Source organism: Corvus hawaiiensis, chromosome 6, assembly GCF_020740725.1.
Source record: "Corvus hawaiiensis isolate bCorHaw1 chromosome 6, bCorHaw1.pri.cur, whole genome shotgun sequence".
NCBI classification, from domain to species: domain Eukaryota; kingdom Metazoa; phylum Chordata; class Aves; order Passeriformes; family Corvidae; genus Corvus; species Corvus hawaiiensis.
In genome coordinates, this window is record NC_063218.1 from 8,535,992 (window position 1) to 8,557,496 (window position 21,505).

The 21,505-nt window shown below is 46.0% G+C and overlaps 1 protein-coding gene across 7 annotated transcripts in view; it reads right to left on the minus strand.

The window, feature by feature from the left end:
• Positions 1–17,996, minus strand: part of CEP170B (centrosomal protein 170B) — a 59,782-nt gene extending 41,786 nt beyond the window's left edge. For all 7 annotated transcript variants that reach the window (XM_048305853.1, XM_048305852.1, XM_048305849.1 and 4 more), the window contains exons 1-4: positions 17,917–17,996; positions 16,537–16,672; positions 4,576–4,665; positions 1,493–1,571 (exon numbers count right to left, since the gene is read on the minus strand). In XM_048305853.1, coding sequence (XP_048161810.1) covers positions 1,493–1,571; positions 4,576–4,665; positions 16,537–16,641 — 274 coding nt within the window. In that variant the 5' untranslated portion in view covers positions 16,642–16,672; positions 17,917–17,996. The remainder of the gene's footprint in view (positions 1–1,492; positions 1,572–4,575; positions 4,666–16,536; positions 16,673–17,916) is intronic.
• Between the last annotated feature and the right edge of the window lie 3,509 nt (positions 17,997–21,505).

Sequence of the window (21,505 nt, forward strand, 5' to 3'; positions counted from 1 at the left end):
CACTGATTTTTGCCTTCCCAGCACTGGAGTTCACAGCAAGTCTTTTGTGCATTTCCCCAGACACCAAGAGACCAGAACACACACAAGCCGCTACATCAAAAAAAAAACATTTGCAAAATTAAGAAAAGCTACAACTGAGATTGCCTATGGGACTTTCACAGACTTCATCACGGGTGCAGCAAGACACCACCTTTAATGACAAGATCCCAGATGACAGGGACCAAGACCCGAAGTATGATCTTACACGTGGCCCAGAAAAACCTGGTTTTCTGCAGATCCAGGATGCCACACATGTAAGTTTAAGCAATCCTGGTTGCAACAGTGAGCGCTCCTGCCCTGTCACTGCTGAGAGCTGAAGTACCCAGTTCCCTGGAAAACCAGTGAGGCTCAAGGTTTGGAATATTTTGAGGGCTAAAGCATGGCCAGGCACAAACAGATTATCGTGGGGACAGCAAAAGGCAGAGAAATGTGGCCTTAGGGTCAAGGATGCACAAGAGTGATCCAACCAAACATTTCCCCCCACCAAATGGTAAAGCTTAGTCTCTGCCTCTATTCTCAGAAGTGTCTGGACTGTTTTAACTGACATTTCCCCAGAAAAGAAAAAAAAACCTGGAGAAGGCACTTGCTACTTCTAAATTCAGCCTGAGTGGGCAAGGTTTGGCAGATAGAAGCAACTGAAAAGAAGTGAAAAAAGTATTAGATTACATGAAAAGACAGCAATAGGAGCCTCTACTTACCACTACTGCTCTGCAGGCTCAGAAAGGCATGCCAACATCTATGCTTATAGCCAGTCATACAGTCACATCAGGATAAAAAAAGAAAGGGATGAAAGCAAAGGAGTTTTAGCAGACACCAGCAGGATTTGTGGTCTGTAAGTAAAGCAGTAACTGCAACCTAGCTTCCCTTGCTAGAGGTGAAATGTGCTATTGATAAAGAGATTTACTCTTGCATTTTGTGGCAGAAACAATTTGCACGGGCAAACTTTAATCAATACAGAGTCAAGGGTCTGGCCACAAGCTCCACAGCTAAATGCTGAACGCTGAAGGCCTGAAAATTGTCTGAAAGAAAGCATCTGGGTGAAATGACTAACAAAACAATGCAAGCTGAATGAAAAAAAAATAGGAAGATGCTAGTTCATACAAAAACATATGAACTATGTTTGCTCCTGGCTGGTACCAGCTACAGTTGCCACCCAAGTAAAAAAAAAAAAATGCAACCCTTCCATAGGAGGAGACTGAAGAGGCACCTCCACAGTCACTACTGCCAGTGCAGGGCCTGATCCAAAGTCCAAAGAAAAAGCAGGCACCATGAATAATGTGCTTTGAATTAGTTTCATGGTGGAGAAACACAAGTTTATGATCCATCCAAAGGCTCCAAGAGGCAAAACAAACACCTTACTCAGTAGTCACAATTAGCCCTGGTACCTCTTCATGCAGCAAACAGCGCAAAACCCAAACAAAGCCTGAGTCCAAATCCTCTTCAGAAAGGATATCATAGCCGAAGCGAATGACATCATTCAGTTTCAGGGTGATGTACTTCTGGTCAGGAATCCTCACATCATTGACAAATGTCTGCAGGAGAGAAGCACAGGAATGGGTTTTGACTGAGGGTATCAGGGTGATAAGATTTCAGAGGGACGGTGCTCCTGGAGGGCACCCATGCCCATCTGCCGATGGCAACGCACATACTCGGGGTGTGCCAGCACCAAGGCAGGAGCTAGGAGCTAAGTTTCCTGGAAAAATCAACACCAGCAAGTAGCTCCCATGGGCAAGTCAGAGCACCCCAATTATGCTTCAATTATGTGAAGGGACCTCTAGGGAGATTTACCTTTGCACCAGCTGCAAATACAATTTCAGTCCCCGACTTGAACAGGTAAATGAGGCGCCTGAAGTTAGGAACTTCAAATGCTCTTGGCTCTCCTACACCCATCTCAACCAGCAAATGGTTGCAACTCATGATCTTAATTACTAAGCTAGGAATCAGCTTTCTGCTGGATGGCAAACAAGACTGGTGTCAGCCCCAAGGCCTGATAATTTAAAAAGCAAAGCCTATCACAGAGGAAGGGGAAATGAAAATGCACAGGGAAATGGGATAAAAATTTACAGCAGCATCACCATGACACCTGAGGCCACACTGTCCAAGAAAACCAAACCATTTGTGCTAAAAATTCACACACTCCTTTTTCCCATGCCCCAGGCAGTTAATTGAGGCTGAAAGAAGCTAACATCCTTCTAAAGGTGCAAGAAATGTATTTCACAGCTGTGAATAAATGTCTTTGATGTCTCTGCTTTCTGAGGGGACCCACTATGAAACAATTCTCACAGACCAACCGAGGATCAAATCAAGCATGCGTGGATATCTCTCACAAATAAATCCATGTACTTTTGCAATGACCTGGGCCAAATAAAAATGAGAAAGGGCTGAAGAAGCCCTAGGGTGCTGATGGGGATTAGATACTCCCACAGTAGGATTTGAGGCAGTCAGACACCAGGAATTACCCTACTTGGCAAGGTGGGATTCACCCAGCCTCTCAGCCCAGGAACCTGCTGCTGGGGCTTTATACCATTAATGCAAACGCAGCTGAGGAAACAAAATTATGCTAGAAAATGAATTTACATGTTTTCACGACTGCAGCACAGTCTTCTGCCTTCTCACTTCAGCCAAGCCAAAAATGCATGGTAAGACCTAGTATTAACCACAGAGGAAAAATAAATGCTAGAGCAGGAAACTAGAACCTCGGCAGACAACAGTCCCCAGTTTCCTGGCAATTTACAGAAGAGCTGAGAAAGAAGCCTGTAGTTTCAGAATAAAAACAGTGCAGCTAGTTAAAAGGCATGGAATTCCAATTTGCATTACATTTTTTAATATTTAAAAAACCCACATCAGTCACATCTAGAACAGGAATAATTGTTTGCTGAATTTTCTTCAAAACAAAAGTCTGCAAGAACACATTTTGATAGTTACTTATTTGACCGTGGTTACTTCAGATAAAATAACTCCAGTAAAATGCTTAATGCAGGTAGAAATGCTACCTTTAAAAACAAAAAACTCTGAAGAGAGACTGCACAATTACCTGAACATTATAACAAAAACAATACAAAACACTTTGACAATTAATATGAACCAGATTATCCAGCAAAGCCACATAACGCATTGCTGACTACTCAAAGTCAAATACAAAATAAAAGGAAATTCTGAAAATGGATTTAAAATCAAGGTCCTCCAAAGTGATTTCTTTTGTTTCAGGGGGGAAAACAAGTTTTTGTGACAATTTTCAAATAAAGACATGTTTCTTGCATGTAAAATTTAGTTTGGCCACAACAGTTTTTTTCAATAGAAGTGTTTGATTCAGCTGCAGAAGACAGGCACCGCTGTAACTCCTTTTACTCCACTGTCTCTCTAAGCATAAGTCTACTATTAAAATGTTGTAAATTCATATACTTTAGCATGTGCAGATAGAAAATAATTAGTGGTACAAGCCTTCCTTCCCTTGCAATCAGAATTTTCAGCTGTTATTTTGCCACCATGAGTTAAATACCAGGTTTTGAACCAGGGATCCAGCTAGAGTCCAGACCAGTTACTGGAAATATTCCCATTTCAGCAGGGCTCTCTGCCTTCAGCTATTAGGCTGAGAAGGATTAGCCCCATTCTTGCTGTGTTCAGATGCCAGAAGAGGCAGAATGGCTGAGGGCTGCTTTAGCCACTGTTTTTGTACAAGCTTCAGGGCTCCTCTTGTGGTTTTGTGGTTGTGATGGTGGAGAGCTTCTGTTTCCAAGTCCAAAACAATGGCTGCAGTAAAACCCCCACTAGGAAGACAATTATGTGAATCTAGCTTAGGCCTGCTCCAGCAGAGGAATAGCTCCACTTGTATGAAGAAACTGCCAAAACAGAGGCATGCTATGACATTAGGACATTTTTAACAACAATGGTGTATTTAAATATCATGGAACTCAGGTGCCTAACACCACTGCGTGAGTTGGACCAGAGCAAGGGTTAAGAATCAGTCAGACTCAGTTCCCTCTTCCTTGCTCACATTATTCCTCAGTCTTCATGCAAACCAGGCTCAAGGCAGGCAAAAAAGCAATTTTTATTATTTAAAAAAAAAAGAGGTGGTTTTAAGTAGGCTCTCCCCAACAAAATTAAATGTCCCATCATCCCATAAATCACTCCGTGCACTGACAATTGAACCATCAAAAGGTCACCCTGCTCATGCTGAACAGCTGCTCCAGAATCTCCACCAGTTTAAAGTTAACATCCCCAACACAAAACTGAATTTATCCTCCCCTTTTGCAAGAGGCTTTATGGTTTTGTGAGCCCTGAAGCGTTCTGCAAGGACACCAGTAGAGAGGGGGAAAAAGTAGTACAATACTCACCAAGGCTTCCCCCTCCCAAGAGAGAATGCTACATGACCTCCACCTCAGGCCTTGCAAATAATTATGCATGTTTGGCTTAACTCATGCCAACAGCTGCAGTGACCCAAAAGGGTCTGAGAGCAGGATTCAGCGAGTGCACGAGCACTTGCAGACTCAGCACAGTGTGAAGTCGTCCCTGCCAGCTGGGAGGTTTGGTACTCACCCCGTTTAAGCTTCCGAGATCCTTCACCCAGTGCTCATCCTTCTCCTTGTCATAGTTGATTACAGCATGCTGCTTATCCACACTGCGGGACTGGCAATGGAAGCACAATGAGCGTGAGACGGGTCAGGCATAAGAGACACTGTTAACCAGAGCAACATTGAGACATTAAACTGACTTCATATGGGGTAGGGGGACAGAGGGGGAAAGCAGAAAGGATTAAATACTATGTACTACTACATATAATTGAAGGATATCAGTAAATGCTTCCATGGTTGTTTGCAGAGTTTGAAGACAATACACTATTTGCATGGAGAAGGGAAAAGAAAAAGTTTTTAAAAAATTGCTGAAGGCTGTCAAGACTATGCCATAATTTCAATAAATTATATCAATACACACTGAACAAAACCAGTCAAACTGAAAGCCTAGGGGCCAGGATCTGAGCCAGCATGAGCTAGAAGAGCTCCATTTTTCAACTGCTGAGGCAAATGGCCTCATCACTAGAGATGATACTACTTGGGATCATTTCTTCCTATTTTTCAAAGGAAAAAAATTCTTAAGTTACAAACTAAAGTTATTCCTAAAAATTTACACTGTTCCCAGGATTATGTCCTGGAATTGATTTAAATTTTAGGATGTGTTCCAACTTAGAGAGAGGTTAGTAAAACTGGAATGAGAACTCAACTCCAGGAAAATTTAAATTGTAAGCTGGGTTTGAGAACACTGAACTTGACAGTGATCTGGTGCCACTGGCTTTGTCACAATGCACAAGTAATGCACCTTATCTTCAAAAGAGAGTATGACACTTGAGCAGGCATTGTGTCAGACTTCTGAAGAAGTGCTATAACAAGATGTATGAATAATTTTGAAATATGGTGTGTTACAGCTATAAAGACACCAGACTGTCTGTATTTAGACCTGCTGCCTCTCATAACTCGAATCCTTGCTGCAGTTGACCCCAGGCAGTTGACCCCCAGCAGTCGCTCCATCAGCACATACATGCAGCACTGAGACCTCCCTGGTATCTCAGGCCAGGGGAGGGGAGGGCATGCTACCAGAGCAGGGAGAACAGCCAGGCTCCAAGTCAGCTAATCCTCTTCTTCCTGGGTACCAACCAACAAGTTCTTGCTGAAAAGTCCTTCCCTTTTGCCAAGTATAAACACACTGGTTTCCACAGCACAGCTCTCAGCAAGCCATTATCTGGCTTCTTGCAAGCATGCAGAGGCAAAGATTGTTTCAGGGAATTCCTTGGTGAAAACAAAAGAGGCTTTTTTCACACAAACTGCTATTATTTGCAGGAATTTCTTCTGGCCCTGCCAATGCCAAGCACGTTGGAAATATCACAACACCTGAGAACCTCCTTCCCCTGCAGAGCATCCATCAGCCCAGGAGACACATCCTCCAGATTAACCCTGAAGTACCAACATGAACTAAGCATATACCTGGCCAGAAGCTTGCCCTTCCACTTTGCAATGTCCCTCACACTATTTATGACATGTCACCCCAAGCAGAGGCAGTGAGGAGAGGAGCAAGTGACCCCATGGCTCCAGCTCCCTCACTAATACAGTTATCTCCATGCTGCTGGACTTAACAAGGAAGCACTTCATGTTTGCTACCCAACTGATGCTGCTCAGACAGCAATCACCCCCACCAAGACACAAACAACAGCTGGTGGGACAGGCAGAGACAACATGGTTGGGGACATCCCACCCATGTCTCCTGCTATGCTGAGCACTAAACATGAGAACCAAGACACAGCAATGCCCTCTCAGGAGGAGCACACAAAAACCCCGCGCCCCATGCCATCCCCACACTTGGTGTCTGACCCCTGACCTCAAGGCAGGGCAGGTCTTAAGCATCTGCAGTGCGATGCTGCTGCTTCTTTCTTATTATTCACACCAGGTGCAGCTCCTCGGTCTATTTTTCAATGACCCAAGTGGCTGTGGCAGGTGTGTGCAGTGCAAGGTAAGGATGGTCCAGGTGAGGACAGTCGAGGGACACTGCCCAGGCCCTGCAACTCAGCATATGGCCCTGAGGACAAGAAGAGTCTTCAGTCACAGCCTCAGGCATCAGAGCAGCTGATCCTACAAAAGCTGGGGCTGTTCCTGACCTGTCACATGGTCCCTCACACCCTTTGGAGGGATGCAAGCCCAGAGTCTGTCCCCACAACAACCTGGCTGTGTGAGCACTGCACCTGGACTGGGGCTCCCTGGAGGACTCACCACACCTCACCTACAAAGCAGAAGGGGTAGACCATCCCCTCTCCCTATCCATGGGCATTTATGTACTGTGCTTCATCCCACTGGAGTCAAAGACAACCATGCACAGGGGACTGTGCCTGCACAGCACAGATGTGGTCTGTCTTCTCTGTGATCCCTCTGCTACTCAAAATTGTGGACGTCACTGCTCCCAACAAGATGCAAGGGAATGCTGATTAACTGGGGCAGCAGTGTTTGCTTTAGCTTTTTACAGTACATCATGGAGGCTCATTTAAAGATTAACAGATTCTAAAGGCAGAACAAACCGTTTAGCCCCCTTCCAAGGGCAGAAAGGCTTCCACCCCAAAAAGTTAACCCAGACAAAAAATTGGGGTAGATTTCATCTGGTATCTGATTTTAAATGAATCACAGGTCACTTAAAAAGAAGTTTATTTTTGGGAACCAGCTGTCTCTGAAAAATTCAGTTTGCCCTGCATCTGACCCTGATGTAAGTGAGCACAGCCTTTGGTCTGCTGTGTTCCACAACAGCTGACTTCAGCCACTCAGGGGTCCCCAGTCAGATGAGGGTCATCTCAGGGGAGCAGACACGTATTGTAGCAACATGATATTCCCCTACATAAATGCACGAAGAGGTCACCAAAGGAACCCATTTATGCCACTCTGTTTTTCAAGGAAGTTCCGGCTGTGTTCAAGAAAGCCCACAGCAAAAGGAGTCAAAACAACATGCAAAATCTGACCCACAGTCTTCATACAACCTCTCACCATCTCTTTAAGAGCACATCAGGAACAAGGCAAACTGTTATGCTGATTGCACTTCAGTGAAATTTCATGCTTTTGTGGAGAAGAGAGGAATTTTCTTAGTTTTGTTTATGTTATGCTAGAAAACATCACAGGAACTGGCAGCAGGAGTTCCTAGGGGCCTGTCTCCAAGGAAACTCAAAATAACTAAAATCACACCTTATTTATTTTAATGCAGACTTGCCAAAGGTCACTCTTACTTGAGAACTGAGGTGTGGTTTATTTCAACATCAGTCACATTTAACATAAACTGCTCTTGCGTGCAGTGACAGCAGCAACCCGGTGGCTGACGGTGCTTTTGTCTCAGAGAGGAGCAGGCTGCCTCAATCCCACTTCCCAAGAGGAGACTAACCAGTCTCCATGCTGCTAACAGCTGAGAGCCCAAGAACAGTCCTGCAGAAGTCATTTCAGCCCAGCAGGCCAGTGGTTTCTAAGGAGTGACCTGCCGAATCACAGAAAGTGTTTTAAGAAGCCTGAGTCAACACGTTACAGAGCTGCCCATGGGTGCAGAGCTCCCAACCGTCTGCAACTTCACTGAAAAGATTTCAGCCATCTATAAATTGAAAAACTGCAATTAAGTTGACTGAATCACTAATATAAGAGGACTTCCTAGCCTAAATGCACATGTGCACCAAATACTGAGTCTTGCTTAATGATCAGCCATGACCTCCACCAACAAAAGGCAAGACTGATCCATCTGTCAGGAGAGGCTAGAGGGGTCCAAGACAAAAAAAACCCAACAGAATTTCCAATGAAGTGTTAATAAGAAACCTCAATTACCCATCTAGATATCAAAAGCAAAAAATAACCAGTACATCCTTGCAGTTAATCTGTTTCACCAGAAAAGCAATTGTGATGGGGTGAGCAGCGGTCCTGAGCTACAGGTAAGAGATCTGAACAGCCAAACCGGAGCTAGAGCACCTCAGAGGAGGTTGAGAAGGGGAAAAGAAGGCAAGGAAGGGAGGTATTCTCTTAAGCACTGGTGATCTGCAGGCAAGAAACAAGGCTACACTCCGACAGGCTGGGAATGAAGGAAGAACATAGCATTCTCACCATGTCCCAACACTGGACCTGTTATCAAATGAAAACAACTCTCAGGAAAACACGTGTGCTCTTCTGATTAAGAACATTTATACTTCTCTGCAGGGAAAACATGGACACTGATTTGTTACTACACTCAGCCCTCATCCACAGCTGGAATTTCCAGACATTCAAATCACTTCCTAATATAAGGTTGTGCTGCTGTTCTGTCATATTATCTACCATGCATCATGTTTTAAATTCCTAGTAGACAAAATGCACACACAGCATATAACTGAGGATGGAGGTACTTCATATATAGCTCTTCTTTCTTCCAAGATCACATTAACCAGATAGTCCAAAACATAGGAATGGTACATGTGGGTCTGCCAGTCCCACAGTGGTGCTGACACCTTGGATCAGCAGTCTCCAATCAGCGGTGCAACCAGGCAGCTCACTTGTGAGTCTCAAAACTGCACACATCATCAAATCAGCAAAATCAGCTTCAAAAGCTTGCAGGAATCTCCATGGAGGCACAAATGCTACATGTGCTGCACATACCCAACAGCTTTGTGTTTTGTGAAGGGTCTGATCCACAGAACAGGGCACTCGGGATGAAAGGATGAGCTGCAGACATGCCAAGCAAAATCCACAAGGAAAAAGGACTTGCCTAGGAAGGCAGGAGGAGAAACACAGCCAGACAGCCTGTGTTTCCCCACAGGGCCAGGGAGCAGACGCAGCTCAGCTGTCTAAGTAGATACAGATGCTACTTTTTTCTCAGGAGAATTACCATGGGTGAAAACGTACTGGTTGGGGTTGAGATTTGGACCTCAGCCCTGCCAGTGCCGTGAGGCATCGTGGTATTGGAGATAAAATAAACAAACATGAGCAGTTTCCCTGTTCCTCACTGCAGTCTGCTGTGCACTTCTGGCACAAAATAACTGCAGCGTTCTGGTGGCAGCATGCAATAAAACAGTTGCTCAAATACTTTCCATAGTGAACAGGTTACATTTCTGCCAGTACTGTGCTCTGCACAAGTGTCCCAGTAAGGAAATACAAACCTCTGCAGGTGTCCCACTTTAGAGTGGAGACAGACAAAACCAAATTAAAAAAACAAAAAATCCCTTGCATTCTGGCCTGAGATGCGAATTTTGCTCTTCAAAAGTAAGAAGCTGGATAACATTTAATGATAGATGTGAACACTGGGTCTCCCTCTTTCACCACAAAGCATTTCACAGCGTTGCATGCACTGGCCCGTTCAGTACTTTTCCAGAACATCAGTGAACGCTCCATCCTGCCCCAGGCTGGTTGCAAGAGTGCCACCCCTGTGGCAGCCTGATTGCTCCCAGGGGCAGGTGCTGCCAGCTTCTAATCACTCTGCCTAAGCAGACAAATCTCTTCAGCAAGTGTAGCCACCTCATCCTGGGGCTCACTCACTTTACAGCTCCCAGGCTGCAGAGGCTCCTGCCTTCAGCTTTGCTGCAGCCAAGATCATGGGCTTTGTGGATCTGTGGCTGAACCAGGGCCTGAGTATTCAAGCAAAATAAGGCACTGAACAAAAGGGAGAAATCCCCCAGGAAAATGAAACTGTAATCCCCACAGCTTGGCAAAGGGATTTGGAGGCTGGCATGGTTCCCATAAAAACTTAACCCGTTATTTTGGGGTAAAATGGGTTTTTGCTTGCTGGTTCCCCATGCCCAAAGTGAACTGGTTCAAGTGACCCAGGGTCAGATCCTGACCGCAGGCAGGGAGCATGCTGCCCCACAGATGCACTGGCTTTCCCTTTGTTTTACATGGCCACCCAGGAGGCATGGAAAAGCATCATTTTAGGTGGGACAGAAGCCTGAATTTTTATAGTGCATCTGAGCTGCTACTGCCTGGATCAGGATCTCATACAAGGAAGAGGTCCCTGTTTTCTCTGCTCACTCCAGAGTGGGACAAACCCTCCTTTGGCAGTCCAGGCTTCCAGCACCTTGCCAGCTGCATGAAGCCCCCTCAACCCTAACAACTACCTGCCTCCAGTGCCACCATCACCTCTCTCCCTACACTGCCTCCAGCAATGAACTCCCCTCCAAAGTCTGCTGGTCCTGCTATGCCTCCAGCCTCCTACACCCACATCTCATCAGGCATCGTAACCTTCTCCCATCAACTGCACATTAACAGAACACAATGGGACAAGGAAGAGCCAAAAAAACAACTCTAGACCTGGAAATACAGGATGTGCATCCTTCCTCCCACAGCTGCTCTCCCAGCACCTGGAAACACTACCTGTCAAAAAGCAGCACACTCCCAAGGCTAGATCCATTCCCTTCTGTAAGACACTTACTTCCTTTGTAACACCTAATGAATTACTCTTGGCAATTCCCAACACCCAGGGACTAACTTAGGTGCTTGTTCACACCCTCCGGATAACTGCAGCAAAACGGCACGGGCGGGGCATCTCCATGTCCCAACTACAGCTTCCCACATCAACCCTGCACTTCCACGGGGAAGGAGGTCCAGACACAAAAACCAGCAGAGATTCCCCTCAGCTTCTTCTAGGAGCTCCCAGTGCTGGACGTGAGCAATGGAGGGATACAATTTCTGCACTGTAGTGAATTCACCTAGAAGGACCAGGAAAAAGATCACCTACCAAGTTCACACCATCTGCTTCTTCCCAGCATAATGTTGTAGACAACCTACACCACACCTATTCACATTTGTTTATGTATGCAGTTACTAAACTACATAGGAGAGACATCGTATTATCAAGTATGGCCCAGGGAAGGCAGGATACACCAGGTCAGTGAAACTTTAATTTGACCAGATGTCACACACAGGCAGAGTTCATCTTTGCACTCTATTATTTGTGGAGCATGCCGTGCACCCTGCATACCAGACACAGAACAGATCCTGCGGGGAAAAATATCCGGGAACGACACAATAACAGATTGCATCTTCATGCCTATGTACACAGGGGCAGAGGCAGGATTACACAGGCAGCCTTCAGCAGCCTTCACACTAGTGTGTTGTAACTGCTCTGCAGTTATAAACACTTGACTTAGCAGCCATAAGAATATTCCTTCAGTGCCTAGAATGCTTGTAATTCCCTGGCTTTTTAACAGAGCAAGCTAAAAAGAGGAAAACACAGTATTGTTACCTTTATGTGATTCACCAGAAGAACGAACTTGTGTGTTCAGCTCACAAGGCCCTACCACTTGAACTGACTAATTGGTATCATAAGCAGCATGTGAAGTCCCATCTGGACCAGTGACAGATGCTTGGCTAGGAGCTTTTCTCAGTTCTCTGCTGACACCAGAATAATAGCAAGTCCTGACCCATCTCAGGCCTAAGGGCGATGCTGCTCAGCAGCCACATCCTGTAATGCCCGCTTAGCCCACACTGAGCAGCTTCTGCCCTATCTGCACCACCCCCTCCACTTTTCCAAGTCCTGCTGCTCCTCCTCTCACTGCACAAACAGAATCCTTACACTACCTCACTTAGCCAAATCTTCATCTCTTGGTGAAGCTTTATAGAGTAGAAATCCAACCACTAGATGCAAAGATCTGACCTCTGGCTTCCTGAAACACAAGTGAAAAGATTGAAGAAGCACTCTGGAAGTATCATTACCCTCTTGGCTTGTCCTTGCCCTTTCCTCGAGAGCTGCTTTGACCACTGTCTGAGCCAGGATGCCAGGTCAGGTGCACCTTGATCTAATCTAGCACAGCTGCTCTTACATCTACACCCCAGCCTTGTCAATATCTGCACCCAGTTCCTCTTTGCCCAACCTGCGATGCTTCTGCACTCCATCCCCTCGCCAACCTCACTCCCAGATGAAATTACTTAAGACAATAGTATCAAGTAGGTCCCTGCTGACCACATTCAAACTCCAGGTTTTATTCAAAGGTTTGGAACTTGGTCAAACACATTTAGATTATTGATTAGCGAAAAAAACAGACCACCACCTTCAACCTAGTCATTCACTCTTGAAAAGCTTCACTGCCCCAGCTCTACAATGCCAGAACTTCAAAGAACAGGTTAAATATACTTTAAAATAATTGAACTGAAGAAAACAGCATTTTTCTCAGAGTTGCTCACAGCTAAGACCAAAGAAGGGAGATAAATGATTGCATCCAGAACACACTGCCTAAAACAGACGCCTGGAAAATAAACTCTCATCCCAAACAGCTACAAAGTTTAGCAGAGTTATAAGCAATTGCAAACAGTGTCTCCTGATAGGAAATGTCAGGCTGTCTCAAAAGGCACACGGGATAAAGGCATAAAACAGAAAGCACCATGGTGCCTGCACCTACCCCTGCTGTAACTCACACTCGTGTGCAAACTCACCCACTGTAGGACAATCACATGCCCAGAGCATCACTCTAAAGGGAGGGAAATACTCAAGAGAGCACTGGTTAAACATTTTTATTCCCCAAATTTTCCAGTAAACATCACTCTCAAACAAAAACAGGGAAATCATGACCCTGCTTTCCATTCTGTTAAATATTTACATTTTGCAAAAAAGCAAAAAAATGATTTGTTTAGGAGCAGAGGGGAATGCTTTAATGGTTAAGGGAAATTTTCGAGTTTGCAAAATGTTTGTCCCCTAAGTATCCATCACATTAAGCAAGTTATCAAAGCTGATTAAAATGGCAGCTACATCTCCCAAGAAGGATGTTGGGGGAGGGAAAAATTATTTTCTTCATGACGATCCAAAAACTTTTTTATTTTTCATTTTTAAAAAGAGTAAACCTTTTTAGAGCATTACTTCCTACCACCCCCAAGCTTCACATTAAATACCCACACCAGTGCAGGTTAGTGAAGGTCCAGATTTCCACACTCTCGCAGTTTGTTGACTGTTACCTGAAGGAACCAGGGAGGCTGTTGAAGAAATCAAACACTTTTCTTAGAAAGAGGGCAGAATTGAGCCCTTGGCTCTGATAGCAACACTGCATGCCAAGCTACAGCTACACTACACAGCATTTTCACCCATGCATTAACATTCAAACCCAATGTAAATCTCGCATTTACTTGTACTAGAAGCTTTAGAGAGCTGCAAAAACATTTAAAATATTTCTAATCCTCTTAGCAGGTATAGAAGATATCAAGGTAGATTATGTTTCTCCACTATCACACCAACTTAATTTTAAGATGAAAGACTCTGGGTTTCTTCACCTCTTTGTTAATGAGAAAGCAAATCCACTACTTGTATTATGAAACAAGAAAACCAGACAAAACTAAAGCTTGATTGTTTGGTGACAAAGCCATCCTTTTTTGCCGTTTAGAGATCCAATACCTTGAGACAGCATGTTACAAGAAAATATCGAAAGACAAAACACTCCTAAAACAGTAAAATGAGAAGGGCATGACTGCAGGTGTCCAGGACAAGGATTATCTCCGTGTTGTATGTTTGAGCACAGTGTCTCAACAGGGACTCAACATGGTCTCAACAGGGAACCACAAACCATATCACGATGAAATCAATAAGCAGTAACAGCCTTAAAGATGAAAAAACACTGACCAGGTCACTTAGTCACTGCCAGTCTGTTCCCAGCTGTGCACTTTAAAGGATTAAATGTCAATATCTCAAAATGTATATGGAAAATAACTGTGCTGTGAATATACAGTTTCAGGGTCAGTACCACAGAAATACTACAAGGTGCAAATAATTGCCACAAGAGCTCTGTCCATCTGCTCTGATAACTGCCCTGCTTCTTAAGCTTCTCCCAAGACAAATGATTGTGCCAGTCTGCACAATGATTTTGTGACATGGACAGTCACAGTAAGGAAAAAGTCTATTTTTAGATCTTGTCCTCCATCTGCTCACACACAATTCTGCTTGGATATCAAGTCTCTCTGTTCACAGCTTCTCTTCTGCTCTCAGTCTTACTACAAACATCTCATTTGGAGCCCCAGGTAGCTCTGGAAAACATCTTTATAAGTAAATGGCTAGGAAAAGAATGTGCTGTGCTGTTCAAAACAAGACCTTACATGTGAGCCAAGAAAAAGCTTTATTACTGGAGGTAGCAGCCTAGTATGTTTATAAAGTGTCACATGAACACAAGCTGCTGGCTTTTATAGACAATCCAGAGCCTTCACTCAGGTGAAATAATGGAAACCTCTTTTAATACCACCCACCACCTACAAGCCCCCAAATACAACCATTTCACAGATACTCCTGGCTCTTTCAGGAATCTCAATTCATTTACCTTGTAGAAAAGTGCATAGCAAATGAAGAGCATCACAAGGTTGGGTAGTCCACAAGCAACACTCACAAGCCAGCTCAGACTTGCAAAGAACCATGAAATACTCTGGTTGGTATGGAGTGGCTCACAATCCATGATATCCAGTTAATCCCATAAGCAACTAGAGAAACAAGCTGTGCATTTTAAGCATAACTGATATTTGGGTACTTTTATTTAAGCATGCACAGTTTGAGACATGATTTTCAGAGCACTGAAATCTGACAGTAAAAAAAACCCAAAACCCCAAGTACCTTCACAAGACATTAAGATGGGCAGCCTAAAACTCAGACCATTTCTGGAAACCATGGCCACTGAGTGTTTTCTCCCTTCAAGTTATGAGAGAAGACAGCAATCAGGTTTCTGAGCAGCCAAATGCAGGCGTACAGCAAATATCAGGATATTTTTAATGTGTCACCTTTACATGCCTCACCAGCCAGACATGTAGAAACACAAAGTAAGAGATAGTGTGATTCATGGGAGAACCCAAACAAATGATCTGCTGTGGAGCAGGAGCTTCTAACTCTACCCCTGCAGCACAGCCATGCCATTCACTGCCAGCAGGCAGAGCAGGACAAACACTGCAAGCTCTCCTTTTGTGGACACTGACATTTTGTTACAGCTAGACAGCACCTTGTCCTCCAAGTACACCTTATACAAGAATTTCTACCTCTCTAAACAGACCTCTTACTAACATATCATACAAAATCCCTGCAGCGACTACAAACACAGCCTCCTCAGTAGATCATTAACACAGCATTTAGGACATACCTGTGATCAGGTCAGCAGTGGAAATTATGAGGAGGGAGTCTCCATTGTGCAGGCAGCTTCCTAATTTTGCCACCAACAGGAACACGTGCCACCTTCACAAAGGGGCAAAAGGGGGACAGGCAGGTGCAATCGAACATTTTTTGTGCATTTAAGTACTCATGGCATAGGTCTAGCAGAGGCACTAATTTAATTCTGAGCTTCTACAAATTCCTGAGCTAAACTGCTCCTGTCAAAAGCTCTTTGCAAGATTCCAGCTCCATTTGTCTGGAGTGACATCTACTACATTATGCTGTCAAACATCAGACCACAGTCAACACTTCAGACATGTTGGATTAGGTCCAGCAGAGACACATGCTGGTATGGAAAGTACTGACAGAAGCTGCAAGTTTGCCCAAGTAACACAATTACTTTGGGAAGAGGTCACCAGCCTACTCACTCCACCAAAACAGACTTCCTCTGCTAAACATCAGTATTTTCTACCACGATAAAAACACCTAAGTGAGAAATACCAGCATAAATAATTTAATCCAATTTAAAGGGAAAAACAGGTAAACAAAAAACCCTGCCTGCATTCAAATCACATGTAAACAGCACATGTATTAAAAGCTAAAAAAACCAGCAGCATAATCGCAGATCAGGACAGAATTGTTTACTGCTTCTAGTAGCATCAAGACAGTTAATCTATTTGATTAATCTCGCACCACTACGGAGCCTATCCATCTGATGACATGGCAATTTGAAAACCTCACTTGCACTGTCACAAACATGAAGTCTTCATGGGAAACAAAGACACAGGATAAAAAGAGGAAGTTCCTTTCAAAAGGTGTCACTTGAAGAAGCATCAAACATCTCTATAGATCCCCAGCATTACATACACATCTACTGCATCTTCGGGAGAAATAATAAAAATAAATAAATAAATAAAGCCACGTTACCTGGAGCATGAGTTCACAGTCATCTCTGCCAACAAATATCATCTCCCGAGGGAGCCGATGGCGAATGCCAGTGCTGCTCACCAAGAACCACGAAGTCACGCTCATTTTGGCGCTTGGCACTTAACCTTTATACATCCTAAACACAAAAAAATCCACAAGACAGAGTGAGCTATTAATGAAGTGTGCAAATACAACAGTGTGTAGCCACCATTGCCAAATTTCCCTCTACCACGGGACCCAACACTGCCTCGTGCACTTGTGTTCCTATCTTAAATCTCTGGTGACAACAAGCAGTTGTGAAGTGTCTGCCAGGACCTGCTGCCCATGTGCCATGGGTAGGACTTCTGCAGCCTGAAAATATTCCTACAGCAAAGTAAGACTAAGGGTCTGAAAAAAGGATTGTTTAAAAAATTGAAGCATCCAACTTCAATGAAATTATGAAGTATGGTGGGAAAAGAGAAGAGAAAAAACCAATCTCTTTTCCAGAACATTTCCTCATCACTACCACAGCGCTACGCAGCTTGAGCTTTCCCCATCATCAAAGATGTGGACCAGCACATCAGTGAGGTGACATAACGTGGCTCCTCTAACCTTTCACAGTGCATTCCCAGGAGCGCTTAAACCAGTGGGAAGGAGGAGACCAACCTCCCTATTGCTCATCCCATTTCCACCCTGATGTAAGCTGGGAGCCCACAAATCCTTCCTTCCTTCCTCCCCCGCTGCATGGCCGGTTCAAACACCAAACTGCTCTGCTACCCCAGGACAGGAAACACAGGCTGCGATTCCCACCGGGGGTTTCGGTGCTCAGCAGGCGGAGGGGCGGCAGCTGTGACCTGCGTGCGGCACTCACCGGGCACTCTCCCGGCCACACCTGTTTGTTGTCGCTGCTACAGCCCGGCTGCGGGCAGCCTGTTCCTGCGGCCTCTCCGCCTTCCTCTCCCACAACATCCCATTTTCCTCTCCCTGGCTGAAGGAAGGAAGATTCAGTGGCACACGCCAGGTTCTCGCCTTCCCCTCACCCACCTCCCGGGCTCCCAGCTGCATTCCTAAGCGCACCGGGAGAAGATCTCCATTTTACCCGGGCTGCGCGGCGCTCCCCGGCCCGACCGCCGCCTCACCGGCCCGGGCGGCCCCGGGGCGCGCAGGTGGGGATGAGTGACCTCCGCGGGGGGACGGGGACAGCCCGCACGCCTCCCGCCGCCTCCCTACCGCGCCGGGAGCCGGCGGTCCGGGCTGCCGCGCCCGTGTCACGACACGCGAGCGGCCCCGACACACCGCGGCCCCGACAAAGCGCCCGGGGAGGGGAGCCGGGAGCCGCCGGCACAGCCCTTTGTGTGCCGGCCCCGCAGCCCCCCGGCCCCCGCCCGCCGCCCGCCCTACCTGCTGCGGCCCTCGGCGCGGTGGCAGCCGGGCGCCGCGCCCCGCCAGCCGGCTCTGCCTGCCCCGCGGGCCGCTCCCGGCGCCCGCCCCGCTCCGCCCCCGCGCCGCAGGTTCCCGACGTCAGGAGGCGGCTCCAGCCCTGCCGGGCCCGGCCGGGGGAGGCGGCGGTTCCGCGGCCGGGCCCGCACCCGGCTCGCCGCTGCTCGTGGAGCACCTGAGCGAGCGGCAAGTGCCCGCGGGACTCTGGGTCGTGTGTCATCGCTGCAGGGACACAACCATGGGATGGTTTGGGTTGGAAGGGGCCTTAAAGGTCATCTAGTTCTACCTCGCCACCTTGGGCAGGGATGCCAGCCAGCACACCAGGTTGCTCGAAGCCGCATCCAGCCTGGCCTTAAACACCTCCAGAGACGAGGCATCCACAGCTTCTCTGGGCAACCTGTGTCGTTGCTGTGCCCTCATTCTCAGAGGGGCTCAGTGAATGCCAGCAGAGCCTCTGACACCTCTCTGACCAGGGTGCAGCCGTCCCTGACCTGGGAAGGCACAACATGCAAGCTTGATGCCGTGGGACTGGAGATGCTGCCTCTGCTAGACCCTGGAACCAGACCCAACACCAGCCCCTTCTTCCACCCAAGTGAGCCCCAACACCAGCCCCTTCTTCCACCCAAGTGAGCCCCAACACAGCCTCTTCTTCTACCCAAGTCCCAACACCAGCCTCTTCTCCACCCCAAGTCCCAACACAGCCTCTCCAGCCACCCAAGTGAGCCTCAGCACCAGTCTTTCTCTTCACTAGGCTTCGGATCCATCTCCACATACACTCCTTGTCCTCTTGCAGGGCAGTACCTAAATGCAGTTGGGAGGACTGAGTTAATCTTGAGCATCTAACCATGGAATAAGAGCCTGAAATGGGTGCTGTGAAAGGACATGCAATTTTATGAGTTCTTTTCAGTTGTAGGTAATGAGAAAGATCTGAAGAACAGTAAGTGCAGTGAGTGATGACCACTTTTTCTTCCATAGTTAAGAACATTGAGTATCATGGTAAAGCTTTCTCAAGAGAGCCCCAGTGCCTGCAGATGTCAGTGGAGCTGCGAACACCAGCAGCTTCACACTGGCTCACTGGCTCCAGCTGACACAAGCTGCCAAGGGAAGATTATAGGAAGACACCATGTTCATAGTGATGTTTCCCCAAGCTCATATTCCGTCTGGAAAGACAGTTTTGCATTTGTACACTCTGCATTTGGGTTTGAGTATTGTTTCTCAGTCACCTGCAAGAACTTTTCTTGGGTGTCTTCAATGGTGTACTTTGGAATTTGGCTCAGGATGTAACCTTAATAAAGTCTGATGGCATGGAAACCACAAGTCCAGCACACCACTTGCTGGGGGTGGTCCTTTAGCCACATCACTTCGTGGGCTTACTCCTGGTTTGTACTTTGCTGCAAGGCTAAAGAGCCAGGGAGGGCAAAGTGAACTGCAGCAGCACTGTGAGGAGGGAAGGAAAACAGCATTTTTTCCTTTTCCTCCTCTTTCTGAAGAGAAGTAGGACTTCGTTATTATTTAATTAATAGTATTATTGCCTTCTTTAATCAACATTTAACTTCTTCCTTGGCAGATATGTTGTGCCCCAGGGTGATTTCAGGGTATCATTATCTTCAAAGTCTTTGAAGCTGGCTGAGCTGCAGCATCTGTATTTTATTGGAATGCTCTTGGTCTCTCCTTGGAGCAGATCACCACACCCTTGCAGCATGCCGTGTCCCTCAGACACCAGGCAGGAGCATGGAGGGAGCAGCTGCCACTTCCACAGCGCTTTGAAGGCTTTTATATTGAGCACTGCCATGAAGTAATAGAAATCCTTTATAAATAAAAATGGACTTCTACCCTATTTGCCAGCTCATCCTGTCATTGAGTGATGTTTTATTATTGATTTAACTGACATACAGCTTAAGTTTCTGTAAATATTATTCACTTCTTTCTGAACTACATCTATTTACTGGAGAGGCTTTTCTATGAACCGATCTGTAAAGCATCTCTATAGTGCTCGAAGGAAGTAGGATAATTTACTTTTTTATACAAGCCTGCCATCTAGGCAAATCTTTGTTATAAGTTACTATAAAAAGGTTAGTGTTTGCTTTAGTCTCTCTTTAAGCACAGTTTTACCGTTCATTTATCCATGTGTATTTATTTGAGCAGTCAGTCAGTACTTCAGCATTTATAGGGAAGAAAAATAGTCCCTGTTCCCACCACGTGTCTTCTGACCTGACTGAAGATGCAGTTTGGGCCAATACCCTGGCTGAATGCTGCATTGCAGCCTCTTTATTTTGTTCCAGTGATCTAAAAGGAATAAAAAAGATAATAAGTGGAGTTTTTCTTTCTCCTCTCTCCTCACCCCTCGCCTTTCCAAAAATAGTGTGTGGGCAGCATATCCTGGTGCTACACTGTTATCTTTACATCCCAGTCAGAGCATGTGTCCATGGGGAAGACAAGCTGTTGCACTGCTGTACTTTGAGTTTTACATTTTTTTTCCTATTGAAATAAGCCCTTTTGGCAGGCAGTGTAGCCCTTGGGCTGCTGAACCCCCCAGGCTAACCAAACACACAACTGTCTTTGAAAATACAGTACCATAAGAGTGACATAAAACCACTTCTGCTGGGAGGAGGAATGGCCAGAGAAAGACCTCATAAAGTTGGGTGTAGCAGCAGCACAATGTGGCTCATGCTAAATTTGGGGCATGTGTTTATCATGCAAATCCCTCTACATTCATGTACAGCATTGTCACCTTCAGCTACAGGGGACATGCTCACAGCTGTGTTAACCTGCATGACCCAGGTGGCAGGAGGTTCACTGCTCTGTACATTGTGCAGATGCAGAGTGATGACCAGTCCCTGTCCCAGAGCACTCATATTCCCAGTAAACAAGGAGATTGAAGGCAAGGTAAAATGTCCAGGCAGAAGAACAACAGGTCACAGGGCAATCTGTATCCAGAGCTGTTGAATCAGGTCATCTGCTCCACTGAAATACTTTCTGTCTGACACCCTGAACCTACAGCTCTCACAACTTGGAGCAGAACCACTTTAGATCCCTGCTTCAAAACAAAGATCCCACCATCCCCAAAGGAGCTGAGCTAAATCAAGCTCTTGTTGGCAGGCTCTGATGTGAAGGAGATTTTTGACTGAGTTTCCAAGCAAAAGCTGCATCTTGCTGCAGAGGAGGCTTCTCTGTTCCAGGCTGATCATAGCCTGATCCAGATGTCCTGTGTGGCTTTGCCTCTGAAGGGCAGTTTTCCCTGTCCCAGAGCTAAGGGAAAGAAATAATTCTGGTTATTAGATACCAACATGGTATTAGATTATCATGGTTATTAGATACCATACATGGTGAGTAGATTATAAATAAAGGTGTGCTGGACTGCTCAGTGAACGTGGCCCAATTAACTCTTTGCAGGCTGGCTGAAATCCAGTGTGCACAGCTGCATGCACACACATTCATGGGCACCTGTGCAGCTCATGAATTCCTGACTACTTTGCATCCAAGGGCTGTAGAAGTAGCCAGGCACCGTTCCCCAAGATTACTTCATTTGTTCCTTGTTAACTCACTTTGA